The sequence below is a fragment of the Cherax quadricarinatus genome, unplaced genomic scaffold, assembly GCF_038502225.1.
Source record: "Cherax quadricarinatus isolate ZL_2023a unplaced genomic scaffold, ASM3850222v1 Contig160, whole genome shotgun sequence".
NCBI classification, from domain to species: Eukaryota; Metazoa; Arthropoda; class Malacostraca; order Decapoda; family Parastacidae; genus Cherax; species Cherax quadricarinatus.
The window spans coordinates 85,134-106,094 of NW_027195186.1; the positions used below are offsets into that span (position 1 = coordinate 85,134).

General features: G+C 38.1%; 1 protein-coding gene across 6 annotated transcripts in view; it reads left to right on the plus strand.

Annotated features, from left to right (window-relative positions):
• The window catches only part of LOC128693573 (uncharacterized), an 82,884-nt gene that overhangs the window by 48,031 nt on the left and 13,892 nt on the right, over positions 1-20,961 (plus strand). For 5 of the 6 annotated variants that reach the window (XM_070080129.1, XM_053783360.2, XM_053783357.2 and 2 more), the window contains exons 2-8: positions 3,050-3,233; positions 3,651-4,478; positions 5,203-5,703; positions 5,894-6,018; positions 6,524-6,641; positions 7,322-7,438; positions 19,063-19,188. In XM_070080129.1, the coding sequence (XP_069936230.1) occupies positions 3,068-3,233; positions 3,651-4,478; positions 5,203-5,703; positions 5,894-6,018; positions 6,524-6,641; positions 7,322-7,438; positions 19,063-19,188 (1,981 nt within the window). In that variant the 5' untranslated portion in view covers positions 3,050-3,067. The remainder of the gene's footprint in view (positions 1-3,049; positions 3,234-3,650; positions 4,479-5,202; positions 5,704-5,893; positions 6,019-6,523; positions 6,642-7,321; positions 7,439-19,062; positions 19,189-20,961) is intronic. The other variant, XM_053783358.2, reaches the window with a different exon arrangement.

A 20,961-nucleotide genomic window follows, 5' to 3' on the forward strand; every position in this document is an offset into this window, starting at 1 on the left:
GGGCTATGTCTGTTGTTTTTAGTAACTGTGGGACGACCCCCGTGTCCATGCTCCCTCTCCATAGGATGGTAAAGGCTCGTGATAGGGGCTTCTTGCAGTTCTTGATGAACACGGAGTTCCATGAGTCTGGCCCTGGGGCAGAGTGCATGGGCATGTCATTTATCGCCTGTTCGAAGTCATTTGGCATCAGGATAACATCAGGTAGGCTTGTGTTAACCAAATTCTGTGGCTCTCTCATACAAAATTCATTTTGATCTTCGACTCTGTCTGGTTAGTGGCTCGCTAAACACTGAGTCATATTGGGACTTGAGTAGCTCACTCATTTCCTTGCTGTCATCTGTGTAGGACCCATCTTGTTTAAGTAAGGGCCCAATACTGGACGTTGTTCTCGACTTTGATTTGGCATAGGAGAAGAAATACTTTGGGTTTCTTTCGATTTCATTTATGGCTTTTAGTTCTTCCCACGATTCCTGACTCCTATAAGATTCCTTTAGCTTAAGTTCGATGTTTGCTATTTCTCTGACCAGTGTCTCCCTATGCATTTCAGATAGATTGACCTCTTTTAGCCGCTTTGTTATTCTTTTCCGTCGCCTGTAAAGAGAGCGCCTGTCTCTTTCTATTTTACATCTACTCCTCCTTTTTCTTAGAGGAATAAGTCTTGTGCATACATCGAGTGCCACCAAGTTAATCTGTTCTAGGCATAGGTTGGGGTCTGTGTTGCTTAGTATATCTTCCCAGCTTATATCAGTTAGGACTTGGTTTACTTGGTCCCACTTTATGTTTTTGTTATTGAAGTTGAATTTGGTGAATGCTCCCTCGTGACTAATCTCATTTTGTCAGTCTGGGGCTCTGCGCATACATGTCTGAACCTCAATTATGTTGTGATCTGAGTATATTGTTTTTGATATGGTGACATTTCTTATCAGATCATCATTGTTAGTGAAGATGAGGTCTAGTGTATTCTCCATTCTAGTAGGCTCTAATATTTGCTGGTTTAAATTGAATTTTGTGCAGAGATTTAAAAGCTCATGTGAGTGTGAGTTTTCATCAGAGCTGCCTCCTGGTGTTATTACTGCAACAATATTATTTGCTATATTCCTCCATTTTAGGTGCCTTAAGTTGAAATCCCCCAGGAGCAAGATGTTGGGTGCAGGAGCTGGAAGATTTTCCAGACAGTGGTCAATTTTTAACAGCTGTTCCTGGAATTGCTGGGATGTTGCATCCGGAGGCTTGTAGACTACCACAATGACTAGGTTTTGGTTCTCGACCTTTACTGCTAAAACTGTGTGTGTATGCATATTATAAGTGTGCTTGTATAAAAAAAATTGACTGCTTATAGCAGCGATTCCTGTAGATTTGGGACCAGTTATCGCATATAATCTAGTTATACTAAGTTTTTAACTTTGTTAGTATAATTGCAAATTTACATCTACACAGCCTAAGTAGGGTATTATCCTTTTCATCAAATACATCAGTATGTAAAGGTTTGAAGCTGTAATGAATAAGACATGTGTAACAACTGGTATTGTGTAGCCCAATAACAAAGCAAATTTTCTTTTCAGATAAACATACCAGCACTAAAAGTTTGAAGCTGTCCAGAAGAAACATTCTTTAATTATAATTGGGGGATGGAATCCAATGATTCCAAGTTTTTTTTAACCATATTAGCATACTGCCAACTTTGCACCTACACAAACTGAACTTAATATAACCTCTCCTCACTTACCGACGTACTCGTTTACCGACGACTCGGACTTACGATAGGCTCTATGACCAGTATGCATACCTAAATAATGTATATTAGAGCTGATTTCCTCTATTCTGTTTATTACAATATACTGTAAAGTACTGTAAAAACATTTAAAAATATATGTATACCAGAAATGTTATTAATTAATGGTGCAATGGTGACATTAAAACAGTATCAAAGATGGATGACACAAACCCACTACCATTATAGTATGCTCCTCACCTAGCAACGAATTCGTTTACCAACGTGGTCTTAGGAATGGAACTTCGCTGTTAAATGAGAAGAGACTGTACATATAATCATTCCCGTAAGATACATAACCCATTAATGAATTAAGGCAATCACAGTAGGTATAATTATCATATTTCATGGGAAAAAATATCACATCATATTAAAAATTAAATTGGCACCTACACACCCCAATTAAATTCCCAATCATCTTCTAAGTATGTAGGATACACCATTGTTAAAATTTTGAAGCTGATCAAACAGGTTTTCTGAACTTAATTCACAGAAAATAAATCAGAGAATGGGTTATATAACCTTGACCTCAGTGCACCTGCACATGTCAGTAGTTGGATAAACCTTGCCCTAATTATAGTACACCAGTATTATTAGTTTGAAGCTGATCAGAGAAAGCATTCTAAAGTTATAAACGAAAACTTGGTAAGAAAATAATTGGGCAACTATTTACAAGTACCCCAATGCAGATACCTATTAATCTACCCCCAACAATAACATTTAATGGTGAGGTTAAACCAAATAACTATTCTGAAGATGTTTTTGCCAGCCAGTGGCTTTATCAGTTTAATAAAAAAGTTATTTGAAGGTGTTGAAACTGGGGAGTTTCAGCGTCTCCAAGTAACCTCTGTACATATTGAATTGAAAAAGCTGTTGGTTGGCAAAACATCTTTAGAATAAAGATTACCAGGTGTTACACACGTCTTATTCATCATCTTGTAGGTATTGTATACCATTACTGCTACTAAATATCTGTCATTTCTAGAAGTTTTAGTTAAATTAGTCAGGACCTTGAATTCAAGTTCAAACTATGAAGTCAACCAACTTTTATTTGTAGGTGCACTATTATTTGTCACACCATGACAGTTAAAATTATACTGTATATAAGGACAGTTCCTCCTGGAAGTGCTCCTGCAACTTCATAGTTTTCATTTAAAAAATGCTACAGTATATCATAGTATTGTACAGTATGTCATATTCAGACTTTATAAGATGTTTAAAATGTATATTTGACTTGATGACACTAATATGCATGTACATTATCTCTCTCATTTTCAGGGTGATGATGCAGAGGACATGTGTGGAACAGCACTAGAGCCAGATCCTCGGTATCCAGACTGTTGCTCCAAGATTTTCCGTCCAGGCAGAGTGCTGCGCGACGTCATTGTGGGGTTCCTTGTTGTTGTGGCTGTTGCTATTGTTGTTGCAGTTCTGTTTGTTGTATGCTTCTACCTTTTGCAAGGTAAAGGATGCACCTGTAACATTTGTGGATTGTCACTTGGTTCTGAGTACATGTATTCTAGTATTATTTCCATAAAGGCAGCATCTCATCCTTAGAAATAATTTATATGCCAGCATTTCTTTAATATAGTAGTTTCAGCTAACATTAGCTGTTTCTTTTTGTTTGCTCTTAAAACAGATTTGCAGTTAACACCTTTATCATATTATTTTTACCTTTATTTGCACTGTCCCTAATTCCTTAATTATTATTGTGTATTTACTACCATTTAAATATTTGGTATTTATTTAAAAATAGTATTTGTGCCTTTCAGTAATTATATAGAAATGTGTACAGTAATTATACAGAAACATGTCTTTTTATTTTAAATTTGCAATTGTTTATTTTTCTAATTTGAGCTTCATGTTCTTAATTTCTTAGAGAACAAGACAGGAGAGACGACTGTGGGTCTGAAGGAAGGAGCATTTATTGGTAGTCCTGCAGAAGATGAGAAAAATCCTAATACCATAAATGAAGTTGAGTTTACAGATGATACAAGATATAATGTAGCCCCTGATCCAGTGCTGGGGAAAATCAGAGAGGAGGCTAATGAAGAACATCACCACATGGGCCCAACTCCCAAGTCTGAGCCAGAACCTGAAACTGTGCCAGAACCTGAAACTGTGCCAGAACCTGAAACTGTGCCAGAACCTGAAACTGTGCTAGAACCTGAAACTGTGCCAGAACCTGAAACTGTGCCAGAACCTGAAACAGTGCCAGAACCTGAAACTGTGCCTGAACCTGAAACTGTGCCTGAACCAGATGCCGAACCCAAGCCTGAATTAGAACACACTCAGGAGGAAAGTGATGTGCATCATGCACACACACATGATGGTGATGTACTCCACGGACACACTCAGGAAGAGGGCGATGTGCATCATGCGCACACTCATGATGGTGATGTACTCCATGGGCACACTCAGGAAGATGGCCATGATCACATGCACGAAGATGATGTAGGCCATGATCATATGCACAAGGAAGATATGGGCCATGATCATATGCATGATGAAGGTGATAACGGCCATGATAGTGTACACTCTGATAGTAAGGCTCGTGAACATACACATTCAGGTGGAGACATAGGTCCTGAACTTATGCTTCCAGATGGTGAAGATAGATTTAAAACAGGCCAGCCAGAAAGAGAATCTGATCTTGAAATTGTACCTGAAGAAGTAATCGATCATACTGTGATGCTTGAAAATAATGGTATGTACATATAATCTTAAATGATGTATTGCAAGATTTTATAATATATACTATTTTTTTTTTTACTTAACAAATCTAAGGCAATATACCTTTCAGTAGCAATCAGTACAAGTACTTGTACACTTTAGCTACTCTATATGTTGATTGTACGACATATTTGCAAATTCTGCAGCTTAATCTAAATTTGCTGTTAAAAACATCTACAGTATGTTTAAGATAGGATTTATAAAGCAAAATGTTTTACAAATGTAATAAAGTAATATCATGGATATACTTTAATAAGTGTGCTGTGGAAGGTGAGCAAAGTACAGTACTTTATGAAGTGGCTTGGAATTGTATTGTCTGCCCTGTGAAGGATGGGCTGGAACATCACTTGAAGTCTGTGCACTTTATGACAGCTTCAGGCTTATTGTTTTAGCTGTTTTTTGTAATTACTAAGGGATGTATATTATTATTATAATCAAAAAGAAGCGCTAACCCACAAGGGCTATACAGCTAAGGGATGTATAGGACCCTAGTAAATTTTATGGGATCATTTAATATTACTAATTTTATAAGTTTTAACAAATTCAGGATGTTTTTAAGCTTGTGTGATTGTATTCATTGATTTTCTAAGTGTTTGTACAAATAACTATTTTTAGAAGGTTAGTAAATTCTAAAACTTTTGTTTTCCCTTCTTTGGTGAGAAGTTGCAATGTTAAAATATTTTTAATCTGCTTTACAGGTCCAAACCCAGCATTTGTTCCTTCTACTCATCTTGAAATTGAAGACGCTCTTGAGGTGGTATCGGCACCATCTCTAGACACAACACCTACAGCTTCGCCCACAGAGCACCCTTTCATCTCGGTGTTCAGTGATGCTGGTCCCATCAGCAATACAGATGTCAAGATAGAGCCTGAAAATAATGTAACAACTCAATTTCCAGTTATGGTAGAAGAGTTACAAGGAGGAGGTAGACTCCCCCCCCTCTTAGATGCTCTCACTTCCCATCAAGATGCCTTCACCAATGCTCCAGACATTATCCCTGGGGAACAACAAACTGAAAACCCTGAAGAGCCCTTGATTGATGGTGCTTTGCAGGAAGTGTCATTCCCAGAGGAATCTACTGAAGAAGCACTTACATTAACTGAACCCCAGCCAGAGCTTCCTAGCACCACTGAGGAAAAAACATTAATCACAGATATAACTGTAGACAGCTCAGCAGTGACTGGGGAAGCTTCTCAAGGTAGGAACTACACTGGCAATTTGAAATGATGTATTAAATCTTTGCTTAATTAATGATATACTAGTCTTGACAATCTGTACAGTAGGCATGAAATGAGGTTACCAGTAGTATTCATCAAACACCTTAGTCTGGATATATTCTCACTGTTACAGAATTAATTTAATCACTGTACTCTTCTATTTTATTATAGGTACCTGCCATCATCGCCAACTGGAAATGTGCAGTAATTTGCCATACTCTCTTACTGCTTTTCCAAACTGGGTTAATGACCAAAATGAGAGACAACTTCAAGAATCCTCTCTTCCATTCTTAAGAGTAAGTTCAGTGTACTGTATTTTGTTTGGTTATCTTTACCTCAAATTGCTTAGCATGAAAATGTGTTTGTAGCGCTATGCCTTGCCTTACCTTAACTTGCCTTTTTCTGAGTCAAGTTGTAGAATTTACAGTAGTAAAATTAATATTCTGTATTAAATAAAAAATACATGCATTTTCATGACAGTTTGTAGGAGCTGTATGTGTTTAAGGAAGGAGCAAAACCTATTAAAATCATACAGCTATAGAAGGAATAAGTGCTTTATTACTCTGTAGAATTACATTAAGACTTAAACTGCCAGAATACAACCTGCCTAAAAGTTGTATACTGTTTTCATGTGCAGTTGCATAGACCTACTTCAGTTACTAATATTGAATGATTTATACTGTATAATATTTTGGTTTATAAAACTTCCATAAATAAATAATTTCGATAATTCTTGAATGAAAACTAAGGAACTGTTATGTCTTAACAAATCAGTTGAATACAAGTCCTTCTTATCATCAGGATGTGATTGTAAGATCACGTTGTTCACCAAGAGCACAAGAATATGCCTGTACTATCTTGGAACCTCCATGCAATGCTGATGGAACAATTCTACCTCCATGTAGGACATTCTGCAGATGTAAGATTTTTTTTTTTTTATTTATAGTGGTAGAAAACACTACTGTATATAATTGCCTGTGTGTGCACTGTATATTAGTGTAATTATATTATTCACAAAAGTGTGAATAATATAATTATATTATTCACAAAGTGTGCAGTTGCAAGTCCTAAATTCTAATCTTTTGGAGACTTGCTCCATCTGTATTAATGTTTAAAATTTTCAGAATTGTAATATTCTCTCTGCTGTCCCTGTTCTCACTTGTTTTATCAAGATTTTCATCCATCCTGTAGTTGGTTCAGAATGACGACGAGTATACCAAAGACTCTGTGGTTAGAAAAGCAATTGTAGCTCAAACTTTTATTCATTCCATTTTCATAAGAACTGTACTGTAGTAACATATTTGAGAAATGCAGTTATTGTAAGTTCATTCATTTTACAAGTAAGCATACTGTTAAAAAATGTAATTAGACTCTGTAAATATAATGTTCTGTTTAAATTTTTGTCATTCTAAGTTTAAACATGCAGCTGAAATTTGTATCTGTAAAAAAATAATTGACATTACAAAGTATATTTCATTGATTTAAGAGAGAATAACTTGATAAAAAAAAACACATACAGCAGATTTATAAAATTTAAATTAGAATCTGTTAGGGAGTTAACATTAATAGCAATTCTCAGTTACATGTTCAATATCTCAGCTGTGGCCTCAACATGCCAAGAATTCATCATATCTGGGGTTGGTCCAAGTGGTGTATTTAACTGTGAGCGGTTCCCTGACTCCACTGATCCTGCTGTGTGTTTTGATATGACACAGGGTAAGTTTTCCACATCAGCCAACTCTTACCTTTCTACCTTAAATTTTCAGTTTTCACAAACTTTGCTTTTGATTCAAGAATTGTGTATTAGGTAATGCTCTGCATATGCATTAGCAAGATGTTGCTTATAGTGTTACTTCAATACCTATATGCTTGGCACTGCTCTGCTTACTTTTTTTTTTTTCTTTTTTTTCATTTTGAGGTTGCTTTGTTTCAGTTTTTGGGAGCTTTAGTATTACAGGTATTTTCTTTTAAAAATTTCTCAATTTTTCATTTCCTCTGCATCCTCTATGGAATATTCATGCAGTACAGTGTCAAAATCTATGTGAAATATTTTGTGATTAAAGCAAGGTGCAGATAAATGTACTGAACGAGATTTGTTTGTTACCATATATAGATGAGCAATGCTTATTTTAAGGTTTGTTAAATTCAACACAAAGTTTACTACCCTGGGACATCGTTCATTTATTTCAGTATTGTATTTTTTTTTAAGGTACAACTTTGAGAAAAAATGTATAATTGTATAGCTACATGGGCTTTTACAGTACCATTCTTGGATTTTTAACATAAAATGAGTTTGTATAAGAGTAAGAAAAATTGTGAAGTGCAGTATATTCAAACAAATATATATATAAGAAAAAAATTTGCAGTGAGATAAACAAGTTAAGAAAGCCTAGGGAACGAATGAATTTCAGTTAAAAACAGAGTAGGGGAGTTAATGGATTGGGTAGATGGCGGGAATATTTTGAGGAACTTTTAAATGATGATGAGGAAAGGGAGGCGGTAATTTCATGTACTGGTCAGGAAGGTATACCATCTTTTAGGAGTGAAGAAGAGCAGGATGTGAGTGTATGGAAGGTGCATGAAGCATTATGTACAATGAAAGGGGGGTAGAGCAGCTGGAACTGACGGGTTCGTGACAGAAATGTTAAAAGCAGGGGGGGGTGGGGGATATAGTGTTGGAGTGGTTGGTATTTTTGTTTAATAAATGTATGAAAGAAGAGAAGGTACCTAGGGATTGGCAGAGAGAATGTATAATTCCTTTATATAAAGGGAAGGGGGACAAAAGAGATTGTAAAAATTATAGAGGAATAAGTTTACTGAGTATACCATGAAAAGTGTATGGTAGGGTTTTTATTGAAAGAATTAGTCAAGACAGAATGTAGGATTGTGGATGAGCAAGAAGGTTTTAGAGTGGGTAGGGGATGTGTAGATCAAGTGTTTACATTGAAGCATATATGTGAACAGTATTTAGATAAAGGTAGGGAAGTTTTCATTGCATTTATGGATTTAGAAAAGAGATATGATAGAGTGGATAGGGGAGCAATGTGGCAGATGTTGCAAGTACATATATGGAATAGGTAGTAAGTTACTAAATGCTGTAAAGAGTTTTTGCGAGGATAGTGAGGCTCAGGTTAGGGTGTGTAGAAGAGAGGGAGACTACTTCCCGGTAAAAGTAGGTCTTAGACAGGGATGTGTAATGTCACCATGGTTTTTTTTTTTTTTATCACACTGGCCGATTCCCACCAAGGCAGGGTGGCCTGAAAAAGAAAAACTTTCACCATCATTCACTCCATCACTGTCTTGCCAGAAGGGTGCTTTACACTACAGTTTTTAAACTGCAACATTAACACCCCTCCTTCAGAGTGCAGGCACTGTACTTCCCATTTCCAGGACTCAAGTCCGGCCTGCCGGTTTCCCTGAATCCCTTCATAAATGTTGCTTTGGTCACACTCCAACAGCACGTCAAGTATTAAAAACCATTTGTCTCCATTCACTCCTATCAAACACGCTCACGCATGCCTGCTGGAAGTCCAAGCCCCTCGCACACAAAACCTCCTTTACCCCCTCCCTCCAACCTTTCCTAGGCCGACCCCTGCCCCGCCTTCCTTCCACTGCAGACTGATACACTCTTGAAGTCATTCTGTTTCACTCCATTCTCTGGTTGTTTAATATATTTATAGATGGGGTTGTAAAAGAAGTAAATGCTAGGGTGTTGGGGAGAGGAGTGAGATTAAATTATGGGGAATCAAATACAAAATGGGAATTGACAGTTACTTTTTGCTGGTGATTCTGTGCTTATGGGAGATTTAGTTAGTTTAATATGTTTATTATGCACCCCATACCCATCCTGTGGGCAGTAGTCAAAAGATTACAGAGGTACATAATTGGTCCAGGGACTGGACTCCAAAGTTTTGATAGCTGAGCAAGTTACAGAGGTAATGAAGTCACAATTTACAAAGGTAATGAACTCCAGGTAGGTCTGGTCACAATCATGACAAGTTACAAAGGTATTTACAGATTACAGAGGTACGTAATGGGTCCAGGGGCTGAGCCCCCAAAGTTTTGATAGCTGAACTAGGTACAAAGGTAATGGCTTATGGGAGAGTCTAAAGAAAAGTTGCAAAGGTTAGTGGATGAGTTTGGGTGTGTGTGTAAAGGTAGAAAGTTGAAAGTGAACATAGAAAAGAGTAAGGTGATGAGGGTATCAAATGATTTAGATAAAGAAAAATTGGATATCAAACCATACCACGGGCAGGATTTGAACCCGAGGTCAGAGAGTCTCAAAACTCCAGACCGTGTCATTACGATTTCGTGAGTCATGTTGGATATCAAATTGGGGAGGAGGAGTATGGAAGAAGTGAATGCTTTCAGATACTTGGAAGTTGACGTATCGGTGGATGGATTTATGAAGGATGAGGTTAATCGTAGAATTGATGAGGGAAAAAAGGCGAGTGGTGCGTTGAGGTATGGACAACACACTTCTCATACCAACAATAACTAAACCAACCAGGCTCACTGAAACAAGTGCAACCATAATAGACCACATATGGACCAATATACTAGCTCCCCTTAAATCAGGGATAATCACAGATAGCACTACAGACCACTACCCTACCTTCCTCTTGACAAAAATTAGTAAACCACCACTTGAATACAACAAAGTGTCATTTAGACTCCATGATGAGGCCTCAGTAAGGAAGTTCACAGCTGACCTAGAGACTGTTGACTGGCCTACAGAATTCTCCAAGGCCAATGGTATTGACGACTGGACAGACATTTTTCTTAACAAACTACTTAGACTATACAACAAACATTGTCCTATAAAAACGAAACAGATCACAAACAAACGGCTTGGTTGCCCATGGCTAACCAGCACCATTCTGAAATCCATTGATAAGAAACACCAATATGAAAAGCAATATAGACAGGGCTTAATACACAAAGATATTCTTAAACACTATTCATCAGTCCTCACCAAAGTAATAAAGAAAGCCAAACAACTATACTACTCCAGTAGATTCACTGACACAAGAGGAGATATAAAAAAAGACCTGGAAAACACTCTCTCAGATTCTAGGGACCCACAAACTGAAAAAAAACAAGAATATTGTCCTAACTAAACCTAATGAAACACCACTGCAACCCACCGACACAGCTAACAAGATAAACAACTTCTTCTCAACCATAGGTTCTAATCTCACCAATAAAATCCCACGTACCAATGCCCATGCTGGGGACTACCTAGATGGGAATTTCCCAAATTCCTTCTATCTTGCTCCAACTGAGCCCACGGAAGTCACCGAGATTATAAAGTCACTTAAAAATAACTCAGGGAATCTGTCTCATGTCCCACCATTATTGTACAAGAGAGTGGCCCATGTCCTCTCACATACTATCTCATTGCTTTTTAACAAGTCACTAGAAGCTAGCACCTTCCCGAAACTACTCAAGACGGCAAGGGTTACATGATGGTGGTGACCCTACAGATTTAAACAACTATAGGCCAATATCAAACTTACCATTGCTATCCAAAATCTTTGAGAAACTCGTGCACAGGAGACTATATTCATTTATAACGTCACAAAACATACTCAACCCCTGCCAATTTGGATTCAGGAAAAATAAAAGCACTAACGATGCAATTATAAAAATGCTAGATCTGCTTTACACAGCATTGGAAAATAAGGAATATCCACTAGGAATTTTTATTGACCTAAGAAAAGGTTTTGACACAGTAGACCACGGCATCCTACTCCACAAACTTGACCATTATGGTATAAGAGGCCATGCGCTTGCATATTTCAAATCTTACCTTACTAATAGGTATCAGTATGTCACCATTAAAGACACAGCATCAACAACACAGCCACTTGATACTGGAGTTCCGCAGGGAAGTGTCCTTGGTCCCCTGCTCTTCCTCATATACATCAATGATCTTCCAAACGTATCTCGACACCTGAACCCCATTCTCTTTGCTGACGACACGACTTATGTCATCTCTCACCCTAATCTTGCAACCCTCAACACCATTGTTAATGAGGAGCTGATCAAAATATCGACTTGGATGACAGCCAATAAACTTACGCTTAACGTTGACAAAACCTACTACATTATGTTTGGTAGCAGAGCAGGAGATGCGCAAATTAACATTAAGATCGACAACACTCTAATTACCAGGCATAATGAGGGCAAATTCCTAGGCCTATACCTCGACAACAACCTGAACTTCAGCACCCATATCCAACACATAACCAAAAAAGTATCCAAAACGGTTGGGATCCTCTCCAAGATACGATACTACGTGCCGCAAACTGCCCTTCTCACACTATACCATTCACTTATATATCCATACCTCACCTATGCTATCTGTGCTTGGGGTTCAACTGCAGCAACACACCTAAAGCCAATAATAACCCAACAAAAAGCCGCAGTAAGAATAATCACTAAATCTCATCCCTGGAAACACCCCCCCCCACTCTTCATAGATCTAAACTTACTCCCTGTTCAGTACATCCACACTTACTACTGTGCAGTCTACATCTACAGGACCTTAAATTCCAATATTAACCTTGACCTAAAACACTTTCTTGATAGTTGTGACAGAACCCACAGGCACAACACCAGACACAAACATCTCTATAACATTCCCCGTGTCCGACTAAACCTTTACAAAAATTCAATGTATGTCAAAGGCCCTAAAATCTGGAACACCCTACCTGAAAATTCCAAAACTGCAGACATGTTCATCACCTTCAAAACTACCATCAGAAAACATCTTATCTCCCTGATACACCCTGTCAACTAATAATATGAATACCACCTGGTGGTTCACACTTACACTCACTCACCCATTTGACCATAAACAGAAATATCAATCTCAATCTCAAAATAATGAATCTTAACTAGTCGTAAGTTGGCCTGTGATACTCCAATACTGAAACTACGTATAGTGCCAAAACAAAAGCATTCACATTGCTAAACTCACAACTAGTATTTAGTCACTTAGCCATAATACCAACTTATCTCATAATTTTGTAACATTTTAAACCTAAGATTTAATACAAGTCTGCCCGAAATGCCTAGCCATGCTAGGCGTTCTAGTGGTACACTCTGTAATTATTATTTTACTACATGTAAACCACACAATAACCAAATTCTGTAAACTCAGCATTGTAATACTTATAGAGAATAAAGTTTGAATTGAATTGAATTGAAGAAATGTTATCTATGGAGGCAAAGAAGGGAATGTATGAAAATATAGTAGTACCAACACTCTTATATGGGTGTGAAGCTTGGGTTGTGAATGCAGCAGCGAGGAGGCGGTTGGAGGCAGTGGAGGTGTCCTGTCTAAGGGCAGTGTGTGGTGTAAATATTATGCAGAAAATTCAGAGTGTGGAAATTAGGAGAAGGTGTGGAGTTAATGAACGTATTAGTCAGAGGGCTGAAGAGGGGTTGTTGAGGTGGTTTGGTCATTTAGAGAGAATGGATCAAAGTAGAATGACATGGAGAGCGTATAAATCTGTAGGGGAAGGAAGGCAGGGTAAGGGTTGTCCTCGAAAAGGTTGGAAGGGGTAAGGGAGGTTTTGTGGGCGAGGGGCTTGGACTTCCAGCAGGCGTGCATGAGCATGTTCAATAGTGAATGGAGACGAATGGTATTTGGGACCTGACGATCTGTTGGAGTGTGAGCAGGGTAATGTTTAGTGAAGGGATTCAGGGAAGCCGGTTATTTTTATATAGCCGGACTTGAGTCCTGGAAATGGGAAGTACAATGCCTGCACTCTAAAGGAGGGGTTCGGGATATTGGCAGTTTGGAGGGATATGTTGTGTATCTTTATACGTATATGCTTCTAAGCTGTTGTGTTCTGAGCACCTCTGCAAAAACAGTGATTGCGTGAGTGAGGTGAAAGAGTTGAATGGTGATGAAAGTATTTTCTTTCTTTTTGGGCCCCCCTGCCTCGGTGGGAGACGGCCGACTTGTTAAAAAAAAAAATGTATGTATGTATGTATGTGCCTTCCTCAGCCCTCTGGACAACAGTTTTGGTAATCCCGCACCTCCTCCTAACTTCCAAACTATGAATTCTCTGCATTATATTCACACCACACATTGCCCTCAGACAGGACATCTCCACTGCCTCCAGCCTTCTCGCTGCAACATTCATCACCCATGCTTCACACCCATATAAGAGCATTGGTAAAACTATACTCTCATACATTCCCCTCTTTGCCTCCAAGGACAAAGTTCTTTGTCTCCACATACTCCTAAGTGCACCACTCACCCTTTTCCCCTCATCAATTCTATGATTCACCTCATCTTTCATAGACCCATCCGCTGGCACGTCCACTCCCAAATATCTGAATACATTCACCTCCTCCATGCTCTCTCCCTCCAATCTGATATCCAATCTTTCATCACCTAATCTTTTTGTTATCCTCATAACCTTACTCTTTCCTGTATTCACTTTTAATTTTCTTCTTTTGCACACCCTACCAAATTCATCCGCCAATCTCTGCCACTTCTCTTCAGAATCTCCCAAGAGCACAGTGTCATCAGCAAAGAGCAACTGTGACAACTCCCACTTTGTGTGATTCTTTATCTTTTAACTTCACACCTCTTGCCAAGACCCTTGCATTTACTTCTCTTACAACCCCATCTATAAATATATTAAACAACCACGGTGACATCACACATCCTTGTCTAAGGCCTACTTTTACTGGGAAATAATTTCCCTCTTTCCTACATACTCTAACTTGAGCCTCACTATCCTCGTAAAAACTCTTCACTGCTTTCAGTAACCTACCTCCTACACCATACACCTGCAACATCTGCCACATTGCCCCCCTATCCACCCTGTCATATGCCTTTTCCAAATCCATAAATGCCACAAAGACCTCTTTAGCCTTATCTAAATACTGTTCACTTATATGTTTCACTGCAAACACTTGGTCCACACACCCCCTACCTTTCCTAAAGCCTCCTTGTTCATCTGCTATGATATATATATATATATATATATATATATATATATATATATATATATATATATATATATATATATATATATATATATATATATATATATATATAATATTATATGTACATGTTTATAGAGGGGCAACTGATATATCAGATCATTATTTAGTTGTAGCTACAGTTAGAGTAAGAGGTAGATGGGAAAAGAGGAAGGTGGCAACAACAAGTAAGAGGGAGGTGAAAGTGTATAAACTAAGGGAGGAGGAAGTTCGGGCGAGATATAAGCGACTATTGGCAGAAAGGTGGGCTAGTGCAAAGATGAGTAGTGGGGGGGTTGAAGAGGGTTGGAATAGTTTTAAAAATGCAGTATTAGAATGTGGGGCAGAAGTTTGTGGTTATAGGAGGGTGGGGGCAGGAGGAAAGAGCAGTGATTGGTGGAATGATGAAGTAAAGGGTGTGATAAAAGAGAAAAAGGTAGCATACGAGAGGTTTTTACAAAGCAGAAGTGTTATAAGAAGAGCAGAGTATATGGAGAGTAAAAGAAAGGTGAAGAGTGGTGAGAGAGTGCAAAAGGAGAGCAGATGAAAGAGTGGGAGAGGCACTGTCAAGAAATTTTAATGAAAATAAGAAAAAAATTTGGAGTAAGTTAAACAAGTTAAGAAAGCCTAGGGAAAGTATGGATTTGTCCATTAAAAACAGAGTAGGGGAGTTAGTAGATGGGGAGAGGGAGGTATTAGGTAGATGGCGAGAATATTTTGAGGAACTTTTAAATGTTGAGGAAGAAAGGGAGGTGGTAATTTCATGCACTGGCTAGGGAGGTATACCATCTTTTAGGAGTGAAGAAGAGCAGAATGTAAGTGTGGTGAAGGTACGTGAGGCATTACGTAGAATGAAAGGGGGTAAAGCAGCTGGAACTGATGGGATCATGACAGAAATGTTAAAAGCAGGGGGGGATATAGTGTTGGAGTGGTTGGTACTTTTGTTTAATAAATGTATGAAAGAGGGGAAGGTACCTAGGGATTTTCAGAGAGCATGTATAGTCCCTTTATATAAAGGGAAAGGGGACAAAAGAGATTGTAAAAATTATAGAGGAATAAGTTTACTGAGTATACCAGGAAAAGTATACGGTAGGGTTATAATTGAAAGAATTAGAGGTAAGACAAAATGTAGAATTGCGGATGAGCAAGGAGGCTTCAGAGTGGGTAGGGGATGTGTAGATCAAGTGTTTACATTGAAGCTTATATGTGAACAGTATTTTAGATAAAGGTAGGGAAGTTTTTATTGCATTTATGGATTTAGAAAAGGCATATGATAGAGTGGATAGAGGAGCAATGTGGCAGATGTTGCAAGTTTATGGAATAGGTGGTAGTTACTAAATGCTGTAAAGAGCTTTTATGAGGATAGTGAGGCTCAGGTTAGGGTGTGTAGAAGAGAGGGAGAATACTTCCCGGTAAAAGTAGGTCTTAGACAGGGATGTGTAATGTCACCATGGTTGTTTAATATATTTATAGATGGGGTTGTAAAAGAAGTAAATGCTAGGGTGTTCGGGAGAGGGGTAGGATTAAATTATGGGGAATCAAATTCAAAATGGGAATTGACACAGTTACATTTTGCTGATGATACTGTGCTTATGGGAGATTCTAAAGAAAAATTGCAAAGGTTAGTGGATGAGTTTGAGAATGTGTGTAAAGGTAGAAAGTTGAAAGTGAACATAGAAAAGAGTAAGGTGATGAGGGTATCAAATGATTTAGATAAAGAAAAATTGGATATCAAATTGGGGAGGAGGAGTATGGAAGAAGTGAATGTTTTCAGATACTTGGGAGTTGACGTGTCGGCGGATGGATTTATGAAGGATGAGGTTAATCATAGAATTGATGAGGGAAAAAAGGTGAGTGGTGCGTTGAGGTATATGTGGAGTCAAAAAACGTTATCTATGGAGGCAAAGAAGGGAATGTATGAAAGTATAGTAGTACCAACACTCTTATATGGATGTGAAGCTTGGGTGGTAAATGCAGCAGCGAGGAGACGGTTGGAGGCAGTGGAGATGTCCTGTCTAAGGGCAATGTGTGGTGTAAATATTATGCAGAAAATTCTGAGTATGGAAATTAGGAGAAGGTGTGGAGTTAATAAAAGCATTAGTCAGAGGGCAGAAGAGGGGTTGTTGAGGTGGTTTGGTCATTTAGAGAGAATGGATCAAAGTAGAATGACATGGAAGGCATATAAATCTATAGGGGAAGGAAAGAGGGGTAGGGGTCGTCCTCGAAAGGGTTGGAAAGAGGGGGGTAAAGGAGGTTTTGTGGGCAAGGGGCTTGGACTTCCAGCAAGCGTGCATGAGCGTGTTAGATAGGAGTGAATGGAGACGAATGGTACTTGGGACCTGACGATCTGTTGGAGTGTGAGCAGGGTAATATTTAGTGAAGGGATTCAGGGAAACCGGTTATTTTCATATAGTCGGACTTGAGTCCTGGAAATGGGAAGTACAATGCCTGCACTTTAAAGGAGGGGTTTGGGATATTGGCAGTTTGGAGGGATATGTTGTGTATCTTTATACGTATATGCTTCTAAACTGTTGTATTCTGGGCACCTCTGCAAAAGCAGTGATAATATGCGAGTGTGGTGAAAGTGTTGAATGATGATGAAAGTATTTTCTTTTTGGGGATTTTCTTTCTTTTTTGGGTCACCCTGCCTCGGTGGGAGACGACCGACTTGTTGGGGGGGAGAAAAAAAAAAAAAAAAATATATACAGTGGACCCCCGGTTAACGATATTTTTTCACTCCAGAAGTATGTTCAGGTGCCAGTACTGACCGAATTTGTTCCCATAAGAAATATTGTGAAGTAGATTAGTCCATTTCAGACCCTCAAACATACACGTACAAACGCACTTATTTAAATACACTTACATAATTGGTCGCATTCGGAGGTAATCATTATGCGGGGGTCCACTGTGTATATATATATATATATATATATACACAGTGTATCAGTCTGTAGTGGAAGGAAGGCGGGGTAGGGGTCGGCCTAGGAAGGGTTGGAGGGAGGGGGTAAAGGAGGTTTTGTGTGCGAGGGGCTTGGACTTCCAGCAGGCATGCGTGAGCGTGTTTGATAGGAGTGAATGGAGACAAATGGTTTTCAATACTTGACGTGCTGTTGGAGTGTGAGCAAAGTAACATTTATGAAGGGATTCAGGGAAACCGGCAGGCCGGACTTGAGTCCTGGAGATGGGAAGTACAGTGCCTGCACTCTGAAGGAGGGGTGTTAATGTTGCAGTTTAAAAACTGTAGTGTAAAGCACCCTTCTGGCAAGACAGTGATGGAGTGAATGATGGTGAAAGTTTTTCTTTTTCGGGCCACCCTGCCTTGGTGGGAATCGGCCGGTGTGATAATAAAAAAAATAAAATATATATATATAAATATATATATATATATATATATATATATATATATATATATATATATATATATTAGTATATATATATATATATATATATATATAACACATATGGGTCATACAACTTGGAATCCAGTAAAATGTTATTGACACAATAAAAACATTACAGGTACTGCATATAAATGAGACTATGCTATTAGCTAATTATTCTTGAGACAATTTAATACAGGTATAAAAATATTAAAGACTTAGAAAAATACTGTAAAAAATTTACATACAGTATATAAAAAGTGAGGGGAAGGGGTCATCTCAGGAAAGTTTGGAGGGAGAGAGAGAGGGGGCTTGAGCATCCAGTGGGAATGTGTGAGCGTGGTAGATCGGAGTGAATGGAGAAAAGTGGTTTTTAAATGGGCATGATGTTGGAGTGTGAGCAGAGCCCCACTGTGATCACAGTGGGGCCCCATGTTAACCTCCCTATGGTGTATAAATATACCTAGTTGGATGAATCATTGTAGCCAGCTAGCCCAATGGCTTATGCACTGGCCTGGAGTTTTATGACTCGCTTTCCATAGGTTCTAACCCCACCTACGGCATACCGTGGTTTGTTCGCAATTGTGTTATTATGGTTTCGGGAGTTTGTAAGTTAACATATGTGCAAAAAGAGCTCATTATGATAACATGCTGGTAATGTTAGTGGAGATTGCATGAGATGGTTATAAACAAACTTATAAGTTCATTTTATTATTATTGCTGGCACTAATCTTTTGGTACATGATTAATGAAAAATTGGTTTTGTATTCTCCAATAAGCTAAATGGCAGATACATATGCCCAAACAGCACATAAGTTAATTGTTCTAGAGTTCTTACATTTATATTGAGCAGTGTTTCTGTTGGCCTAGAAACTTTTTAAGTTTATATTTAGCAATAGTGAACATGAACTAATTGGTATGACACTGGTTGTTGTGGTGTTGGTTGTACAGAGCCTTGTGTTGGGCTGGAACACCGTTGTGGAGATGGGCGATGCGTCGCGAAGAGACTAGTTTGTGATGGCCTGTCAGACTGCCTTGACCACTCTGATGAGGCAACGTGCCCTGGCCAGCTTCCAGGTCAGTCACCAGAGGCTGTCATTAGTGCATCTCATAGCTGGGGAAAATAGTGCATATTTATTGGTTGATGTTTTATACAATTTGTGTGGCTTGTATATAAATAGTAATTCTCTTTCAGTAGTAGCTAAATAACATTCTTTAGCAAACAAGTTAAAGTATAAATTAGTGTATGGAATTTTGCATACATTAAAACTGTACAGAAAAGGAAAGGATAAAGTAACCCAGTTTTACATTCTGTAATTACCTAACACTGTATTGTACTTACAATATGTCCATAACCTAATATGCATGAACTCTGTGTTGCATGTTATAATTTTATTAATTAGCTCTTGTTTACTGCAAAATTTTCTTGCTGTGCCTTTTTTTTTTTCATCAGCATGCAATTTTCTACATTTTCTTAAGTTTTATAAAAACTGAGTGCATGTTAATTTTGTATTACAGAATGGTTCAACTAATGCACGAACATGATATAATTTATGAAATCCTATGTATGTGTGCACCTTGATTATCAAAATTTGATGGAAACATCTTGGCATATAGGTAGTAGAGCAAACTCTTAATTTAATGGACTTTGGAAATAGGGGACAGTCTGCTGGGTCTAATTGAATTCGAAACAACAGACAAAGTCCATTGGTTATCAACATACAAATCCTATCTCTGTCAACCACAGTTGCCACTGGCTCAGCCCTATTAGTCCATATAATTGAGGGTTTACAGTGCATAGCTTATCTTTAATACACTACATTACAAGAACGCTGAATTTAAAATAGAGTGGTACCTTGACTTAAGAGTTTAATTCGTTCTGTGACCAAGCTTGTAACTCAATTTGCTCACATATCAAATTAATTTTCCTCATTGAAATTAATTGAAATGCCATTAATCCGTTCCAGCAGAATTCCTGGCTCTCGGGAGGCAGGAGAAAATATTTCAATGTAACGCTAATATAAACTCTATGGTTTATTTATCTATCACAATTGATCTAATATGACATAATAAACAATATAAATAACATAGAAACATGATATATATTCTAGAATGAATAAAATGTCATTATGTGACGAGTGGTGGCGGCGGCCACTCCTGAGGTAAAAATAATTATCTCTCTGATCATATCTTCCCATTCTTGCCCTTCTGAGGTCTTATTATAAGAGAAAACGCAGTGTTTGTGAGGCTCACTGCACTAGATCGCTAGTTTCATTAGGAAAACACTGAAACAAAAGTTTTTTTGTGTTTTTCTATGATTTCATGCTTTAATTCAATGGACATTATCATCCTCTTCTCAGCACTGTCCTTTGCACTTACGTACTTTCATAGGACCCATGGTTAGAAATTTGGCAAAATAACTGCACAAAAAGCACAAAACACTGGGCAGATGTTGTGGTGTTTGCTGCGCCAACTAGTGGCAGCATATCTGAAGCTTGCTCATAACTCGGATTTTGGGTCGCAACTCAAAGCAAAAAATTGACTGAGCGACGGCTCGTAACTTGGAAAACTAGTAAGTTGGGGCACTCGTAAGTCAAGGTACCATTGTAAAAATTCAGAAAATAAAATTACAACTTGCTAAAACATGATTAATGTTGTAATATTTCATATTTTTATAAAACAGATCATCAGATATAAAATGAATGTGGATTTCTCTAAATACCCAGTGAAACCCCCACAATCGTTGCATCTTTAATCAAAGGAATCGTGTTCTTGCAAAGGGATCTGCAAGATTTCCATGAATGCCAAAGACAAGATTTTTTTTTTTTTTTTTTAAACAAGTCGGCCATC